This window comes from Nomascus leucogenys, chromosome 5 (assembly GCF_006542625.1).
Source record: "Nomascus leucogenys isolate Asia chromosome 5, Asia_NLE_v1, whole genome shotgun sequence".
Classification (NCBI taxonomy): domain Eukaryota; kingdom Metazoa; phylum Chordata; class Mammalia; order Primates; family Hylobatidae; genus Nomascus; species Nomascus leucogenys.
Genome location: NC_044385.1, coordinates 51020397 through 51040727, shown reverse-complemented (window position 1 = coordinate 51040727; position 20331 = coordinate 51020397). Strand labels below are relative to the sequence as shown.

The following is a 20331-nucleotide window of genomic DNA, read 5'->3' as shown; positions in this document are numbered from 1 at the left end:
AATCACTAATGAGAGTTTTAGCCAACCCCAGCTGGTATCCTTTGGGATGTGAGTGAGTACCTTCAACGAGCGGGAAAGAATAAACGGCTTCAACCATTGCAGACATGCCCCCAAAAGAGGAATTACTATGCCTGCTGAGTTTGGGCACCCCCATAAGCATTCTCTCTGTTTCACCAGAGTTTTAGCTCTAGTATATTCCCCATGCCAAAAAAAAAAAAAAAAATCCAGGAAGGTCTGATGGTAGAAGAAGTCCTTTACCTTAAAAATGGTATTTTCCTCTTCTTGTTGAGGGCTATGCCGGGTGGCATGTTTCCAGGGAATCTGGAAGCGTTTAGAGTCCCTGTGTAGCCAGATGAGCCCAGGGTAGAGGCCACTATCCACCTGGGCCACCAGCCAGGGCTTTAGCCGGACTCTGCGGGGGTGGAGGGCCATGATCTGGGGGGTCAGAGGGAGAAATGGGAAGAGGAGAAGAATTAGGCCAGCCACTGGGAACCCTTCCCAGCCACCTTTCCCATCTACTAGAGCTACAGTTTCATTAGATTACAGCAAAGAAACTAAATATGGGAATAAGCTGTGCCAGGTGGGAAAGAAAAGAGGTTAAAAGGTCCTTTTTATTCTGATTCCAAAGCCATTTATACTTCATGCTCTAGCCAAATTAGACTTATCAGGCAAGTAGATCACATTTCTTCTATTTAAATCCTGAAGCAGAAAAATAAAAAGGTGATGTCATCCTGCTGGAACACAGTCCTTCCTGAAGCACCAAGGGCTTTGGAAGAGAAGGGAAATTGCTCTTTTCAATCTCATCTCAGGAGAGGGAAGAAAAAAGTTATGGAAACAGCAACAACTATATAAGTGAGAAGCTGACACATGTTCTCTTTTTAAACAAGACAACTAAAGGTGAATGGGAATATTTTAGAAATAAATGACACCACCATGATGAGGGAGAAGTAGATAAGGGGCAGATCCTGGACTCCAGAGTCCTCACTTACATGGAAGAGCAGGCAGTGTGTCCGCAGGGATCTGAAGAGTCAGCTTGTCTTTCCCTTGACTGCCCAAAGATTCTGTATGGAGAAAAGGGGGGGGTCTCAGCTGGCTATCCGTACAACAATCTAGGGTCTGGGAGAAGGCTTGGGAACATTGGCAACAAAGGCTGAGAACACGTCTCCACTACTGAGTCTGGTAAAGCTCAGAAGCCCTAGAATAACCAAATACTAAAGTACTAAGAGTACTTCGAGTACTAAAAGCAGTCATGAGACAAGCTTTGCATGGCTAGGACAGCCTCCTCCCTTGGGTCTGTTTATCTCCCAATGAAGGCTGGAGTGAACCGATTGGTTGCAGGAGCCAGCCTGGGTAAAGTCTGCAATTGATTCACATAAAAATACATGGGCATAGCAGATAACATTCAAGAGCAGCTGGCACTCACAGCAGAAAACAAAAGCCTTCCCAGATTGGTGACTGATAAAAAAAAAACAGTCACTGGAGAATTGTTTGTCTGAGATGCTGTGTTTGGATTTTTTGGTGTTCTTATTTTGTTTTTACTTAAGATGAAAATGAGATGCCTGGAAAAAGAGCACTCATTCAACAAATATTCGTTCATCAGCTACTGTGTGCCAAGCACGGTGTTAGTTACTAAACACTAAAGCTCCATGTTGCTTCTTGAGAAACTCCACATTGGAACTTCTCAAGCCCCACAATGGCCTGAGGAGGAGTGGAAGATAAATAGGTCACCTTCATACCCAGAAAGATCCCTACCTGGATCACAGTTCTGAAACCAAACAACCTTAGAGCAAAGAAGCTAAATATGGGAATAAACTGTGACAGGTGGGAAAGAAAAGAGGTTAAAAGGGTCAGCTGAAAGCTCCTACTCAGAAGAGCTTAGCTGATGGGGTGGCCCATAACACCACTTCTCTCCCCAGCCAGACTCCCAACAAATGTGAAAAACCCAAACCCAACTCAGCATCTGGCACTTTAAGAGCAAGGCAAGACCTGCTCTCACCTGAGCTTTCTGACCCAATTACCAAGTCCTGCAACTGAAACCTTCCCCCTGGGAGCATAGTGGGTAGGTCAGGTTGGCATGCATGTTCAAGTGCCCCCACATAGTTGGCCTTGAATTACGGTGTTTTGTAGGGCAGCATGTGAAACCATCAAACCATGGAGTGCATTTACACCTTATAAGGAGGAGGGAATGCATATTCTCTCGAGGGCTAGTTCTACCTTCTGCTCCCCAGTCCCATCACTACTGAAAGGGGGATGGAGCAAGAGAAGGAAAAAGAGGATAGGGAAATAGGCACCAAACCAGTCAATCTAGTACAGAGCTTTTGAGAATTTCCATTGCAATACTGGTAAGTGCTGTGTTTGGGCCTGTCAGACATTAAAATCCAACTCTTGACCGATAGTGGACTTGAAGAAAAGTCCAAAAGGACTTATTGTAGTTGATCCAAAGCCCACCATGAAAAAATTAAGGCAATCAGGCCAAGACCAGGAGCTGCACCTGATGACGGGAAAGGAGAAGCAGCCACCCATAGAGATCAGTGATTAAGATCTAGAGCCCTGGGTTCTCAGTGTTCTCCTAAGATGGGACTACACAAGAGCAGCCTTGCCTCAGCCCCATGGAAGGAGCCCTAGCCTACCCTCCTCCAAGCCCATGCCCTGCCTCCCTCACTGTAAACCCTCTCCACCTTCTGAAAGTCAGCCAAGATCTCCCCCACTCACCACCCAGTAACTACAACTCTAAAAACAGGCAGAGATGGAAAAATTGAAAACCCAAATGACCAAGACAGAAACAGTTCATTACGTCACAACCATAGGCTGCAATATTAAGTAGCCATTAACAACAGGTGTCAGAATTTTTATTATACTCAAGGAAATGTTTACAATATGAAGTTGTGGGGGCAGGGGGAAACATAGCATACAACTTGACTGTGTAGCACTGTCTCCATCTTGTAACACAGCATATACTTGCATACATGTGCACATACACACAGAACTGAAAAAAGGAAATAAATACAACAATGCAATAAAATATTTGTAATGGTTATCTAGTGATGGAACTATGGGTGCTTTTTACATTCTCCTATATACATTATATATGATTCATATTTTCCTACAATGATATGTTTCAATTCATAATTTAAAAAACTACGAGTAATTTTTTTTAACATCAGGACAATAAGACATTTCTTATGAAGGATGGTAACAACAATCCTTTGTATCTGTGTAGGCTTTACAATTTTTACATGAACCTTTACCTAACATGTCTGATTTCATCCTCATGAACCTGAATATGATATTACTATCCCCATTTTACATCTGGGCTGAGGTGCTTTATTTCCTAAGTCAGAGTGTTCTGTACCAAACCCTGCCACTGCACCTCGTCTTCCATGTCCCTCTCATCTTCTGCACACCAAGAAAGTAAACTAAAAACATCAACAAAGATCCCAGCAGCATAGAGGGCCAATAAAGTGATTGAGGTGGAGACTGCATAACATCCACTCTCAAACACACCTAAATCAGAGTTCTCTTTCTAAACATGCTTGCCACCCAAATCCCAATGCCTGCAGTACCACCTCAGCCTAGTTGAACTCATCTTGGTATCTCTAGCTGCCATCACAGCAAAATGTAAGGCCTGTGTCTCTAACAGGTACTTAACCAGCCAAAGGACAATGATGCTAACCTATCTATTCCCCTCACAGTGAGCATAGAAGAGGGACACTTTCAGCCTCCTCCGAGCACTAACTGTCCTCTCCCATACCCCTATTCTAGGGAGCAGGTCCTCCATAAACACCCTCACTGCCACCTCCATAGCTCCTCCCCAGACTACTTTCCAGGGGCACTGCCACACAAAAGGTTAAAACACACGCCATTTCTTGCAGACAAATCTTAGCAGTCCCAGTTCTTCCCTTTCTCCTGAAGGAAATGAAATGCCATCCTCTAAGTTCCATTCCTCAGGCTTCCCTGTTTAGTTTAGCCCTGCTTAGGGGTAAACTCCGGGCCTCTAATCAAAATGCCTACACCCTTCCCTTCGGCTGGATGGAAGCTGGGGGATGGAGAATGGGAGTGACAAGGTATTGAGTGCCACTGTCATACATCATACACACATCTCATCCTAAACCACACTCCTGGGTCAACACCAGTTTTCACCAATCCCACCCAAGCGCCTTCCTTTCCCTATCCATCTCCTTTCCCTCACTTCCACTCTTGACATCCACCAAGAGAACAGGTTGCGACAGGGTGACCCCTTTACCACAAAGCAGGCTCCCTGTAAAGAGTGACACCTCAGGCCTCCTTTCCAAGTCAGGCCTGGGAGACTTTCCCCATTCTCCACACCACCCTCCAGCCCCTTCGGGCAAAGAGGGCCCACCCCCAGAGCAACCACACCCCAGCGCCACCCTCCCTAGCACCTAGCTCCGCTCCTTGGAAATCCAAGGGTGTCTCCCAGGCCCAGGGCGAAGGGCCTAACTGTGCCAAACAGACTCAGGGAGGGAAAACAAACCGCCAATGCTCCAAAGCTCCTGGCCACCCTCACTCCAGTTTCCCAAAACGCCCACTAGGACCAAGGGCCTGCGGACCTGGGAAGTCCCCTCTCTGGGACCCAGGGGCCAGCGGCAAGTTGGTAAGACTGAAGGGGGCGCGGTGCTTTAGCTCTACCAGATAGTGGGGTTGTTGGGGGCCGAGAGCAGTGCCCTCCGCTTCGGCGGTGGGGATAGGGAGAGTAGACACAAGTGTAGATTCGAGAGGGGCCTGTAGCGCTACAGAACGGAGGCCGCCCCAAAGCTATCTGGAAGAGGGCGACGGGCACCCAGCCCTAATGGGTACCCACCCCAAACACACAGATGCCCCCAAGCAAGTTCTCTCACCCCCTACAAACTCCGGGGACAGGTCCTACCCCACCCAGGGGGGAGCCTCCCCTCCCTCAAGCTGGTCCCCAGAAGTTGGCGTACCCACCTTTGCTCAATCTGTCCACCAGAAGCGGACGTCCCTCCGAAGCGAAGTCCGCAGCGAAAATCACCCGTCTCTACCACGCTCCTCGACGTCTTAGCCAAGGGGCGCCTGGCTCTACCCAAGTAGGGACTGCGGGTTCTTCTCCCCGTCCCGCACCAGCCCTTACCTGCCCGGCCCAGGTGCGCCGAGCTCACGTCAGCGCCTCGCCCCAGGACGCCGCAGCCCTCGCAGCCGCCCGGCCACGCCTCCCAGGTGTGGCCACGCCCCCCGGCGTTCGGGATTGGCGAGTTGCAAGAAATATGACACTCCGCGTTTCTGGGCTGCCCGGCCCAGCGGCGTCTGCCCACTGTCGCACCCTACTCCTCCGCTTCTAACTCCGGCTAAGAAAGTCCTAGATTCAGGCCTAGCCTTACGCCTCAGGGCTGGTGGTCCTGGGAACTGGAAGCGACTGGGAGTTCTGATCTAAGTCGAGAGGGTGCCTCCCTCCTTCACGCCCCATAATTACCCTGCAGTATGCAGACAGTTAAGCACAAATAAGGGTTTTGAGATTCTGGGTTGGCCCTACTACTCGTGGGCCTGTGTAGTGGAGTTGTACATGAAGAAGAGAACCAGGACACTTGGTCCTGTCTGGGGGAAGCCATAGGCTTCCAGGACTAGAATTCTACCTTTACTCTGCCTCTTACCCGTGTGACCCTGGGTAAGTTACTTAGCTTCTTGGTTTCAGTTTCCTCATCTCTTCAATGAAAATAATAATTCCTGCCTTTTTTGTTATTGTTTGCTTTTTTCTCTTTCTTTTTCTTTTTTCTTTTTTTTTTTTCTTTTTTTTTTGAGATGGGGTCTTGCTATTAAGTTACATAGGCTGGTCTCCAACACCTGGGCTCAATGGATCCGCCTCAGCCTCACAAAGTGCTGGGATTACAGGCACTGGCACCCAGTTCAATTGTTTTTTTTTTTTTAGGCAGGGTCTGGCTCTGTCATCCAGGCTAGAATGCAGTGGCACAATCATAGCTCAACCTCCTGGGCTCAAGTGATTCTCCCACCTCACCCTCCCAAGTAACTGGAAATACAGGCATGGGCCACCATGCCTGGCTAATTTTTTTTTCTTTTTTTTTTTTTTTTTAGAGACAGGGTCTCACTATGTTGCCCAGACTGGAGTTCCTGCTTCCTCTGATCACTATCGTGTAATGATTAAAAGCATAGCCTCTGGAGCCAACCATTGGGGTTTAGACCCCAACTCCATCAGTTACTACAGACTTGGGAAAGTTTCTTAAGCTTTTTAGGCCCTGGTGTCTTATCTGTAGAAAGAGGTTAGTACTAGTAACTACCTCAGGGGTATTGTGGGAATTCAATAACTACATGTAAACGGCTTGCAACAGTATTTAGCACTTATCAAGTGCTTTATATGTACTTGCAATTATTATTGGCATAAAGATTAAAAGTACCATATAGACAGTGCGTCAGAGAACAAGAAGGCATTCCTTGTTATTACCTGAAATTCAAGTCCTGCATGTACCCTAACAGGTGCTTGATGAGATTTCCCTCACCTTCCTCATCTTTCTAGAGGACAGGTTTGCAGGAGGCTGTGCAACAGTAAATGAGACTTTTAAAAATCCCCCACCCTCAACCACTGAGCTGTCATAGGTGAAATGGGGCATGAGCAGGTCACTTAGGTTTTGGTGTTTAAAGTAATGAGTGAGGAACTGTGGAGGAGTGGTACAATAAGTTGAACTGTCACCCACATACAAAAAAAAATTGTATTTTGAAGTCCTGACCACCCCTACCACAACCACAGCCAGATGTCAGAATGTGACCTTATTGGGAGACAGGATCCTTACTGAGGTAATTAAGTTAAAATGTGTTTATTAGGGTGAGCCTGAATCCAATATGAATGGTGTCCTTATAAAAGGAGGAGATTTGGACACAGAGGGAGATACCCACAGAGGGAAGGTGATATGAAGAGACACAAAGAGAAGACAGCTAGCTGCAACCCAAGGAGAGATACCTGGAATAGAGCTTTTTTTTTTCACATCCCTCAGACCCTTGATTTTGGACTTTTAAACTCCAGAACAATGAAACAAAAAGTTTCTGTTGTTCAAGCCACCCACTCTGAGGTACATTGTTATGGTAGCCCTACCATACTCATACAAGTATGTTGAAGAGCCCCAGATTGATAATAATGTAGGCATGATTCCAAGTCCCAATTTAGCTTTGGAATGTAGCCAGCAAAGGCCTGGGAAGGCAGCAAGGCCCCAAGGCCTGACTCAGCCAGCCTCTGTCTCAACCACTGTCCTGTGGCCACTCTTCCCTTCACTGGGGGAAGGGCAAGCTCATCAGCACAGCTAGCTGTTTACTGCTGATGAGCTCACTAGACAAACAGCATCTTCCATCTGGCGCAGGGCTGGGCTCTGGGGACCAAACAAGCTCCACTGCAGGTGTATGAGAGGGATGAGGGGTAAGGCCATTGGGAAAGTGTCATTTGAGGGGAGTCAAAACCCCAATGGCATACAAGTATGAGCCCACACACAGGCACTCACTTTTGCACCAGCTTAACTTCCCATGACTAAGGGGATGTCTTAAGGACCTTCTTTAGAAGACATATATTTTGGAATCAGAAAACTCAAGCTAGGAGGGTCCTTCTGGATTATCTAGATCAAGACTAAAACTGACTTAGCCAGTTTTTACTCACACAGTATTTTAAATATCAGGAGATCTCACATAAACATCCAGATTCTCAGCATCTCTTGAAGAGTCAAGTGCCCTGGATGCTCTACCAGCAGGTCTACCTGGCAATAGTTGCCTATTTAGAGGGATTTTACACGTTACAGCCAGTACAAACTCACTCTATTGAGCTCACTCATTTACTTTAATTGCCTGACCCTGTAGGCATCTGATTGCAACTTCTAGTCTAAATTCTCCCTTTTCATAGATGAGAAAACTGCGGCTCAGCGAGGTCAAGTGATTTACGCAAGGTCACATGGCATATTAGCCACAAACCAAGACTAGAACACAAACCCAGGGCTCTATCCACTTGGACCCTGCTCAGCTCCCCAGCCAGAGTCTATTCTGACCTGTTCTGCACTGGCTGTTAACTATTAAAAAAAAAAAAAATCGCCAGGTGCAGTCGCTCACACCTGTAATCCCAGTACTTTGAGGAGGCTGAGGCAGGCAGATCACCTGAGGTCTGGAGCTGGAGACCAGCCTGACCAACATGGAGAAACCCTGACTCTACTAAAACTACAAAATTAGCCAGGCTTGGTGGCGCATGCCTGTAATCCCAGCTACTCGGGAGGCTGAGGCAGGAGGACTGCCTGAACCCGGGAAGCGGAGGTTGTGGTGAGCTGAGATTTCACAATTTCACTCCAACCTGAGCAACAAGAGCGAAACTCCATCTCAAAAAAAAAAAAAAAAAAAAAATCACCCATGGATCTAGGTACTGTTGATATTGTTGATATTGCCATAAACAAAACCAAGTCCCTACTCTCATGTCACTCAACTGAAGAATTAATGAAAGGGGGTAAAGCAGGTGGAATTAAGGTAGAGATCAGGAGGAACTCCCTGGCTCTGCAGGCAACAAGTCCTGGCAATAGGCCACCCTGATGTCTTCTATTCTGATACACACCTCATCTGCTTGATCTAGGGAATAAGAACATCTTGTGAGTCTTTCCACAGGCTCTTAAGGAATCAGTTCTTCTGTATTCTCAAAAAAGCCTCTTCAGGATTCAGTCATTCCCAATGTGCCCTGGGCCTGCAATGCTCCCATCATTTCGCCCTCCGTTGATAATCAGGTGCGGCATTGCTGACTCACTAGTGAGTCTGAGTTTCAGGTAGTGGGACGTACATTTCAGCACAGGGGCCCTGATTCACAGCCACAGGGAATGAGGGAATTCCCCTCTCCTGTTCCCAGTCACCTCTCATTTGGTAGGAAAGAGTTTCTTTTTCCACCCAAAGACTTTAAACTCTACAATATCAGACATGTGACCATAAAACCATGAACCCAAATCCCACTCTCTTCTTGGCAGAGCAGAGGGCATGGCAACTGGGACTCCTCCCATAGGCTCCGTACAGTGGAGAGTTTAGTGTTACTGGAGTCAGTGATAGCAAAGAAGCCGTGCACCTTTGGTGGGGTTGCTAAAGAGTCAGGTAGGGACATTGCACTAAACAATCCAATTCTGTGCTTTCAAAGAAAATCAGACTCCAACTTCCCTTCTGGAAGGCATTCTGGAGCCCATCAGGTCTACCCTCGCTCTTCTCTTGGCCCTGGTTTATCTCTGTCTCCATCCAAGTATTTTAAAGCATCAGGGCTACAGATGATCCTAACACATTGCCTAAGCCACAGCCTAAACTGAATGCACATTGGTTGTTGCTCTCTATAATGGACTCCAAATTCTAGAATCACCAAGATGGCAGGAAGCACAAAAGAATCTCACTTTCCAATCCAAGCAATGGCACAGACTTTGGCTTTGGACTCTAGAAGAATTCTCCACCAAAGTGTTCGGAACATCTTCTGAGTCTTTCCATAGTTAGAAGACCCTTTTTATCCTTGAAGCAAGCTGAGCACTGGAAAGTGTTCTCAAAGAAGCAGCTTTTTTTATTCCAAACTTGGATCTCTATGGGAGGCGAAGGAGGAAAAACAAAGCCCAGGAAGTTATTTGGAAGTAAGCTCCCCCTTGGGGCCCTCCCTTCATTCTTCTGCCCATTCATTCCAAATCTTGAGGGTCCACTTCCCATCTTCCCCAGCATGGAGAGCTTTCTCATTGGCTCTGCAAACAAAAGACCTGAAGAAACTACAACCACCATGAATGTGAGAGTTCAGAGTTCTGATTCAAAGCTGCTTCCCCACTGAGACAAAACGGTGGCCGGATTTTGGCTTCATGGTCAGCACCAAACAACCTATCCTGTGATTCTATGCTGCTTTGAAATGAGATAGTGGATATGAACACTCTCTGAAACAGGTGGAGTGCTGCGCAGATGAAGCGACCATCACTGCTGTTATCTACTCTTTGTTTCCTTTGTGTAGATAATTCTCTCCAGGCTTCAGTCAAGCCCTAAGGGCAGAAAGGTGCAGGCTAGACAGGAACTAGCAGAGTGTTAGGCTCAGTTTGAGCTACAGAGCACTGGACAATGTGTCGATTTCAGAAAATGAGGACTCCAGGAATACAGAACCTTCGGGGAGCAGTGTGGCCAGAAGCTGGACTCCTGTTCAGTATGAGTGATTAACCAAATGTGCTTTTCTCTTCTCCCACCCCTCGCCACCCCAGATCACCTCAGGTGACCAATGACAGTGAAGGAAATTTTTAAAACATATTAATCTGTAAGGTTAAGGGATGACAAAAAGCATGAGAGTCAAGATAAGAATGGATGAGAGAGCTCAACAAAAATAACAGGAGACAAAATATTATTTCAACAAAAATAGGACATGGGTGGGGGCTGATGCTTTGGTTATAAAGCTTTCAGTCCTATTTGATTAAATCTTAAAGCAGATTTATATACTATTTAACGAAAATATTATCATTACTTTTTTTCAAGAAAGAAGAAAGAGCACTTGGGGAGGCAGAAGACCTGGGTGTCAGACCATTCTCTGGCACTCCATGACAGCAGAGCCGCATCAGAAAAACTAACTGTGCTTTGGAATGAGTCAAAATTTGTCTCCAGTTTCCCGTCTCTCATTTCCTAACTGTCCAGGCAGTCTGAGCCTCAGTTTACTCACCTCCTAAATGAGAATGCTGCCTATTTCATGGGATTGACAATAGGATTCAATGAAATAAATAAAACAATACCACGTCTTAGAAAATGTCATTCTTCTCTATTGCTGCATCCCCCTCCCCATCTTTAGGCAAGGATGGGGCACAGTTCAGGGCACCTGGTATTCACTTAATGAAAACCTGCAGAATTCAATAATGTGTTACTGTGTATTTGTTCTTGGGACAGCGAGGATGCAAAGCATCTCTTCTCTGCTGATTGGATTAAGAGCAAGGCCCAAGTGTGACTTTCAGAGCCTAGTGAAGAATTCCCTTGAGGAGATATGGCTAAGGGACAGGGAAGACAGGGTAGAAACAAGAAGTTCTTTGACCAAGTAGCAGCCCCACCCTTCACCCCTCCACTGTCAGAATGTTCTCTTCATGGAGTCCACATGCTCAGCCTCAACCTGTACTGGCCTCCTATCCAATTACCCTGGCCTTCTGTGGAAAAAGGTAAAGATGGCTTCCATGGGGAGTTCCACTCTCTTGAGTGGCTCTGGACTGGCCAGGGAAGGCCTAAGGACTATCTGCCACACTAATTTCTCCACATTGCCTAAAATTCCAGTCGCATAACATTCAAAAAGGTGATTCTATCTGGTTCCTGCCCCAGACACTGACAGCCCAAACCCCACCTCAATTTCTACAGCTTGAATCTCAGCTTTGCCCAAGCTAAGCTTGGGCTAAGAAGTGGCTAGATGCTACAGAGGGTTAGCTCAGTCAAAGAAGAAAGGGGAGATGTATATATAAATAAGAGATTTTCAATAACAATCTCATGTAACCCCTGACTGGGAGAGCCCCAAAGTCAGGAGCAAATAGGATTTTGGTTTTTCTAAGATGGACCAAGACCAGGGCCCTGGGTCTACCTGACATGAGACACAAACATCATTCCTTCATTCACCCTTCAGTAAATCTTTATTGAGCACTATACACCAGAAAAATCCCCACCCTTTTGAAGTATATTGTCTCCTGTTCCTATGAAAGCCTTCTGTTTAAACTTTCACATATGTGCCCTTCTGCTATAGTGACTACCTCCCAACTCCCAGGTTTCAGCCCCACTCCAATCTATTCTACAGCCCTCTGTGAGCTCCAGCCCCATCACTGTCCTGCTCAAAAACATTCTGTGATTTCCTAATGCTTACTGAATCAAGAAACCTTATTCCCTCATCCAACAAACGCTTATTTTTTATCTACTGTGTGCCAAATTTCTGTTCTAGGTGCTGGGGACACAGCAGTGAGCAAGACAGACAAAAATTTCTGCCCTCATGGTACTTATGTTCTAGCTGGGGAGACAGGCAATAAAAAAGTAAAGTATGTAAATCCATGGCAAGTTCTAAGAAGGACAACGGGGCAACTGAAAAAGATTAGGAGGGGTTGGAGTGGATCCAAATTTTACATGGACTAACCAGGGAGAAGATGACATTTGAGTAGAGCACTAAGAATGTGATGGAGTCAAGTGGGTATCAGAGGGAAGATTATTCCAGAAAGAGGGCCCGGCAAGTAAAAAGCCCCAGGGCAGGAATATACTTGCCCCACTAAAGGACCAGCAGGGAGGCCAGTGTGGCTGGGGCAAGGGGAGAGTTGGAGGCAGGGCATATGAGGTCTGAGAGGTAACAACTTTTACTCTGAGAGTGAGTGGGACCCACTGGAGGCTTTTGAGCAGAGGAGTGACGTAGGTAACTTGTTTTGCACAATTAGTTGGCTGCTGTGCTTAAGCTAGAAGGGAGAAAAAGGTCAGGCAGAGAGAGACCAGTTAGAAGGCCCCTCTCTGGCCCTAGCCTACTTTTCCTACCATATCTTCTACCATTTTGCTACCCTTCAACCATAATAAATTTGTCTTCCTTGAATATGCTTTGCACCTGCTGATCTACCATCTTTAATGAAGTTGCCTCCATTTGGAATATTAATAACAACAGCTGGAATAATAGCTACTGCTTAATAAGCATTAATGACCATTCAAACACTTTTCATGACTATCTAAGTTCATTTACAGACATCTTTTTTAACGTTCATATTTTGTCCCCATTTATTGAGAAAGCTGAGGCTTTTTACAAATTGTGACCAGCTGGAGGGCCCCGTGCCCAATCAAACATAGGATGTAGAGCCATTGATGGCCCTTTGGTCTCAAGTGGACCATTTCCATCTTTGAGGGTCTTCACATGACCCTCTGAGTATTTTCTCAGCAGAAGTCTTCACAAAAGGAGAGGGGAATGTTTAAGATGATCCTTAAAGTTCAGTAACCATTTTCTAGATAGAAAAGGAGAAGCAAAAAAACCATTTTAGGCAAAGAGAATAATATTATAATAGTTCAGCAGTACCGCATGGGATAGTCAGGAAACTGCAATTTGCTGCAGTGTAGCATTTGCAGGGATGAATTAGGCAGGAAACAGAACTGGAAGGAAGGCCTTGAATGTGACATGAAAGAGTTGGACTTTCTCCTCTTTACAGTGAGGGGCATTGAAAAGTTTTGGGTAAAAAACCAAAAAATATTGTTTAGGTTGGGCAAGGTAAGAGTGTCTAGAAATGGTGAGGACTGTGGCTATCTGGAAAGCGTGCTTTCTTTCTAAAAGAAGCAGCCACTAAGCTCTGGCTGACGGCTGCCAGACAGAAATACAGGCCCAATGTTGCCACTGGGAAATCTAGATTTTTATGTAAAATCTACTAATTTTTTATACACTTGCATTTTTTAACTTTTAATTACATGAGCCATATAAAACATCCCACAGGAGCTGCCATTTGGGGGCTTCTTTCCTGGAGTATGAATAAGCTCCAAGAGGACAGAGGCTTTGTCTGTCTTGTGTGCTACTGTGTTCTCAGGGCCTCTCACACAGTAGGTGTTCAACATATCTTTGCTAAATGCATGTGTGTGGGTTAGTGAATAGCATTTCTATTTTATTTCTTGAGGAAACTAAGGCCCATAAAGGATAATCCCCAGGATCACATGAGAAGTGGCCAAGCTCAAGTTCAAGTCCAAATCCCTGAACTTCGAAATAGGCAAGTGGATTTGCAAGAGACATAGAAAAAGAGTAGGAAGAGTGCTTCATCAGACCCTTCTATTGCCCCCTATCCCAGGGCTGTTCCCACATGTTACCAATGTCCTGTGCATGACTCCACCCGGTTTTAAACCCCCTGGGAAACTTTTGATCCCCCGAGACTGTTTTACCCCTCTTATTTTGTTCAGGCCCAAGAATCAGAGACAAGGCTGCCTACACACCACCTGTCCCTCCCCAGCACAATTACATCTGCATACTGTTGAGCTGCTGCTAGCAGTAGCAGTTTCTCCTGGGCCTTTCGAATCCAAAGAAGGACCCACCAAGCCTACGCTGGTCAGGTGCCTTGCCAGCTTAATTCCCTGGGGTAGCTAGGAAGCTTCAAAGCTCTTGTCTGCTCTAGTTCACTATTTACAAAACACTATGAGAAGAGCTGGGCACAGCTGCTGCAGAATAGAAATGGAAGGTGGTAGGGAAACAGTAGACCTAGCAAAGGGGTATTTGAGGAAATATAATACCAGCACTGGAGGCTTCTAAAATAAGACTCAGTCCTTTGAGTGGAAATGGCCAAAGTAAATAAATAAATAAATGTTTTTAAAAGTAAAATAAGAGTCATAATTTCTACTAAGTCCTACTCAGTTGAAATAAAATAGATACTTCCTTTCTTCCTCCCTTCCTTTCTCTCTTCCTCTAGTTAGCCAGTTACTCAATAAACATTTAATAAAGAACTTCACTGTTCCACATTCTTCATAACTGCCAGGTAATGATTTAAATGGTGCCCATGAGCTGAGTGTATTATACTTAATTCATGCGCTTCTGATTTATTAAGAAAGGAGAAGGAGGGAAGGAAACAGTAGCATGTTTTACCAACTATGGCTATTCACAGGGGGAATGTTGTTATTGTTCTTGTTCCCCAATACAAATCTAAGAGTAATTTACCTATGTTAGCTTTTCTGGAATTGTTCCAGAATCTTGCACTTTGAAGGAAAAGTTGTGGCTGTGTATTCTGCCCCTCTCTGTTTGGAAATCCCCTGCACAGCTTTGCCAGCTACTCAGCTTGGTTCATCAGGGGATTTTTTTAAAATTTAATTTTTAAGAGTTTTATCCAAGGTCTCAAAGCTGGTAAATGGTGAGCAGGAAGTTGATTCTGCCCCATCTGTCTTACTCCATGCCCTTTCCATTAGGTCATGAAGGGGAACCTGAGGATTGGAGCTTTGGAATGTTAATCTTACCCAGAGGCCTGAAGTAATATCCCAGGATGTGAACATGTGTGACCATCTGCCTCTCCTGGGGGTGGGAAGAAGGCAGCATGCTCTATCCTTGACCCTGATTGAGCCCAGGGGCTGAATCTGGAGCTTTGGGGCCTGGGAACCTCTCTGCCTGTGTCAATGTCTGGAGGCCCCGAGAGTTTCGTTCAGGCTCAGAGCACGCATCGCAACCTCCCAGGTACTATTCTGTGCTGTGGCAAGTGCCAGCTTGTCCTCTCTTCCCCACCCAGCCCGGGAAACCAGCAGCATTTCTAGTTCAGGCCCAGACCCGTCCTGGCAGCCTGGATTCCACTGCCTAGGCAGGAAGCTCATCTCAGCCCAGTGACCTTTTCTCTCTGTTTTTTGTCACAGAGGAATTTCCATGCCAGCAGTGTGGGGCTATGGGGGTGGGTGGCCACAGCTTTCCCCCTTAAGCCACAAAAGCTATGAAGTGGAGGTAAGCTAAGCACATGGAGGAGGAAGGATGGGAGGGAAGGATCAGGAAGCTTTAGAGAATCCATTCCTCAGGCTGCTTCATCCTCAAATTCCAAGGTAAATAAAGGTGTTTGGAAGGATGCACTATATGTCCAGCTGCCCAGCCCTGGAGATCCTCCCCCTAGAGAACTGAGAGGAGTTTTCTCACATTCCCACATGCAGGAGGGAAAGAGGCTGGGCCTGGGCAGGTCTAGAGAGTTCTGTTCCCCTGCCCCAGGGGAACACGCCTAGGCTTGCTGACCTCTCAGGTAGGAGTCTGTCAGGTAGGAAGCTGGGCCTCTCATTGTGTGTGTGTGTGTGTGTATGTGTGTGTGTGTGCGTGCGTGTGAGAGATGTGTGTGTGTGTGTGCGTGCGTGTGAGAGATGTGTGTATGTGTGTGTGTGTGCGTGCGTGTGAGAGGTGTGTGTATGTGTGTGTGCGTGCGTGTGAGAGAGAGGTGTGTGTGTGTGTGTGTGTGTGTATTGGGGGAGAAAAGTGTATAGGATAGGGTGGCCAGATTTAGCAAATAAAAATACAAGATGCCCAGTTAAATGTGAATTTCAGATAAACAATGAATACATGAATACACTAAACAATTATTTGTTGTTTATCTGAAATTCACATTTAACTGGGGATCCTTGATTTTACTGGCAATCCCAATAAAGGGAGTCTGGGCTTAAGGGAACTGGACTGAGGCTGGCACGCCATTCCTTTGCCTCTCTGATTTCAGTGAGGTAGGGCTAATTCCCGGACATATACCCCTGCCTTGACCTGCTCCTAACCTTGAAGCTAGAGAATCCCCTCAGACATTGGCTTTTCAGGGCACACATGGGCCCCAACCCAAATAGCTAGGGCTCCTTTGACTTCAGTTCTCAAACTCCAGAGACTTTCATGACAACTGTTAATGCTCCATCCTGGAGCCCCTTTGAAGATGAAAATCTCTCCTGAGAAGTGGAGTGCTCTGTTGTTGTAATTAACATAATTAAAAGCAATCTGTCTCATACTCCCATAGGAAACTGGGGGACTTCCCTTCTTGTATGAAATCCCCACCACACTCTCCCAGGAGATGGACACCACTTCTAACCCAACCCCAGCCCCAGTCCCTGTTCCCACCCCATTCTGACTTAGATATAGAGGTTGTTTCATATTTTTTGTTTGTTTCACCTTTTCAGATGATTCTTCATCAAAACAGGGCACCCAGATCTCCAGACACAGGACCCCATCTCTCCTGTTTGTGTCTGCTTTCCTGGATTGAAAACACCTGGTGAATGGTAAATCCCGAAGCTTTACCATTTCAACCTTAGCTCTGCACCCAGACAGAAAGGATGTCTGCTGCTGTGGTCTCACCTCTCATCCCACATGCCCTGACCACGAGAAGCAAATGCTTCCTTGATTCCAAGAGTCAGGTTGTGGCTGTGCAGAGTGACCAGGCAAAGAACACACGTAAGCATTACTCTGCTAAAGCAGCTTGGTCATGCAATGATAACCAGGGTACGAAAGTTCATGTCCAGAAGCCCTGCACAGAGTCTGTTGTCTTAATTATTTCTAGGAGTGCATCCTTCTGCATTCCCCAAGGAGATGATAAACTCTTCCACAGAAAGAGCCCCAGCATTTCATTCCCAAGTGGCCCAGGATAGAGAAGATGCTGTGTTACTAATTGGGTTGGGCCAAATTAATCTATTCCTGATAGGCCAAAGAAGCATCTCTGTCTCTTTCTGGGTTTCCAGGGCTCTTACCAGACAGCTCTGGGGTTTCCTGGCATACCTACAATGTGATTAGAATTTGGCCTGTTGTGATTGTCAAAATGGGCCAGGCATGGTGGCTTATGCCTGTAATCCCAGCACTTTGGGAGGCTGAGGCAGGTGGATCACTTGAGGTCAGGAGTTCGAGAGCAGCCTGACCAACATGGTGAAACCCTGTCTCTACTAAAGATACAACAATTAGCTAGACACAGTGTCAGGCGCCTGTAATCCCAGCTACTTGGGAGGCTGAGGCAGGAGAATTGCTTGAACTCGGGAAGCAGAGATTGCAGTGAGCCAAGATTGTGCCACCACACTCCAGCCTGGGCAACACAGTGAGACTCTCTCAAAAAAAAAAAATTCTAGACTATGATCATGGCAAGTTAGCAAGAGGCTATAAAATTTATCTGTCACTCAGAATCTATTTTTTAATACCTTTATGTTGGTTGTGCTTTAGATTCTCTTGGAAAATCATGAGAGGGAAGAGCCCTAGAGTGCAGAGGAAAGCACTCTGAGGGCTTGGTCTTTAAAGTTTGCTCCTCTCCCCACAATATACACACACACACACACACACACCCATGCATCCACATGCACGCACACCATCTGGGAGCAGCAGAGCGAGCTCTTCCCCACCCAGTTTCTCTTTCATTCAGTTTAACTTAATAGGAACTAAGGCTTAGACAGCAAATAGTGCTCAATAACAATAATCAGCCCGAATTGAGCATAACTGACCTGGCCTCCTTGAGATTCAGGGTTACCAGAACATGTCAGATGAACTAGGGATTCTCTGACAGAGGCTCAGTGACAGACAGTGGTGAAAAGCCCTCTGAAATAGCTTCACCACGAGAGAGGAGACTCTGGACGGGTGATGGAGGGCCTAGAACCCATCAGAGGGGGAGCTGGTTCTGGAAACAGCATGCAGCTGACACTGACACCTCCTTCCAACCCATTCACCTGACCCTATGGGACTGCTAGGGAAATGGCTAGCACTTGTGAACTGAAGAGTTTGGACCCTAAAGAGCTGTGCCATTGACAGCTAGTCCTGGCATGGCAGACATGAAGCAGAGTATCACAAGTTGCAGGGAGCCGGGAAAGAAGAAAGGGGAGAATGTGGGAGAATGTCTGCTTTTGCCCCCTGAAACACAACCAGATTTCAACAGCAACTACTCAAGATGAGGGTAATCAGGACTGACCCTTTGGACTGGGTTAGCATTTTTGAGAGACTTGGTCAAACCAGGGGAAGGAATGGACTTCCTGCTAATCTAACCCTGTAGAAGCTCAGCCTCACTGAGAATCCCATATTAAAAGATACTCAGTCCTTTTCATTAAAGACTGAAACACAGGGACAACTTTTAAGAATGATTATTCTTCAAATAGCATATCCTACTTAGGAAATAAATCTTAACTATCTTTTCTTGGGAAAAAAAGTCTAGTGTCTTTATTTTTTAAATCAGGAATACAGAATTCTCAGGATTTCCTTTCCTTTAATGATTTTTAAAGTGTTTTTGTTTCTTGAAGAGACAACATGGGTTCGAGGGTATATTCCTGTGTGGTTGAGAAAAAAATTTCTCTTTGTATTCCAGCGGACAATGTCCAGACCTAGCCCAGGCTGCCCTCATCTCTCTTTGCACTAGAACCTGTCCTGTCCCAAATATATTCACCGTCATCTACCTTAGCCATCAAAGGAATTACAGTTACAGTTACTTTAGGGCTGGAGAACAAAATTATCCAAACATTTATCTGGCTCCCAAATCCCTAGTTGTGTCTTCAAACAGAGCTAGAGGAGCTATTAGTTAGCAGAATAAGGGTAGTACTATTCCACTGCACTCAACACTGAATTACAACCAGTTTTGCAGTCTGCCTTTGTGGAATTTCCAGTGCAAGAATTTATAATAAACTCATGAAAGGACCTTTTTTTTTTTTTTTTTTGAGGTGGAGTCTCACTCTGTTGCCCAGGCTGGAGTGCAGTGGTGTGACCGTGGCTCACTGCAACTTCCGCCCCCTGGGTTCAAGTGATTCTCCTGCGTCAGCCTCCTGAGTAGCTGGGATTGGGATTACAGGCAAACACCACCACACTCGGCTAATTTTTGTATTTTTAGTAGAGACAGGGTTTTGCCGCATTGGCCAGGTTGGTCTTGAACTCCTGATCTTAAGTGATCTGCCTGCCTCAGCCTCCCAAAGTGCTGGGATTACAGGCATGAGCCACTGCACCCAGCTGAAAGAACATTTTTAGTTATAAATTTTATTTCTAAAAATTTTAGTTCTAGCCAGAATGAATGCATAACGAAGAAAGTAAGAAGAAACAAAAATGTACAAGAAAACGATAGAAAATCTTGTTCATGAGAAGTGGATATGGTTGTTAAAGTAAATATGAGAAAAGCTGGTGTTTTAGGGGCTTCACTATCTAAAGAAGAAAAGCTGCCCCCAAAATGGAAGGTAAATAACCGCCCAGATAAAACATTAAAATCGCTGAAGCCTACCACACCAGATGTAATAGTCTCAGGGGTTAAGGCTGGGATGTCAAAGTTACACCAGGGAGTGATTTGGTAACAGCCAAAAGGGAGAGAACATTGATTTGGGCTAATAGGCAATTATAGACTCAGTTTCATTCAAGATTGTAGTTCCTAACTTAATTTTTTAAAAAGCAGGACCACAATCTGTACCCTGGGGATTGTTTACCCTTATTTCTCCCCCTACAAAAATAAACAAATTCTTGTAAGTCATCACATAAATTAATCAATGGTGCTCAGAAGAGTCATGATTTTCTTGGGCAAAATGGCACATAACAGGCGAAAAAGAAAAAAAAAATGCATCATATGTAAGTCAGGCCACCTTAGGCTGGATTAATCACTCCCTCCTCTCTGTTCCCTCAGTGATGGCTCACACTTTCATGAGAGAATTTATCACACTGTGATGTTGTGGAGACTCATTGGCTTCTATGACTGCTCCCTTTCTCTGGACTGTGAGCTCCCTGAGGCCAGAGACTTTGTTTTATTCTTTCACATAAATTCCCTTGGCGCTTAATATAGCCCCGGAGTGCAGTGGTACAGAATCAATGATTACTCAGCAAACAAACACTCCCCAGGTTCTGTACTGCACCCAGTCCCCTGTATGAGGTGTAAAAGTCATTTAGCACCTAATGCGTCACTGGGATTTGAATCCAGATCGATGTGAATCCAGCATCCTCAGTCTTAACTCTTTTGT

At 45.7% G+C, this 20331-nt stretch overlaps 1 protein-coding gene across 2 annotated transcripts in view; it reads right to left on the bottom strand.

Annotated features, from left to right (window-relative positions):
• Positions 1-20331, bottom strand: part of IRF6 (interferon regulatory factor 6) — a 41322-nt gene that overhangs the window by 15100 nt on the left and 5891 nt on the right. The window contains exons 1-3 of one of the 2 annotated variants that reach the window (XM_003273011.4): positions 4945-5141; positions 990-1061; positions 259-435 (exon numbers count right to left, since the gene is read on the bottom strand). In XM_003273011.4, coding sequence (XP_003273059.1) covers positions 259-432 — 174 coding nt within the window. In that variant the 5' untranslated portion in view covers positions 433-435; positions 990-1061; positions 4945-5141. Of the gene's footprint in view, positions 1-258; positions 436-989; positions 1062-4944; positions 5142-20331 lie in introns of those variants that run through there. The other variant, XM_030813068.1, reaches the window with a different exon arrangement.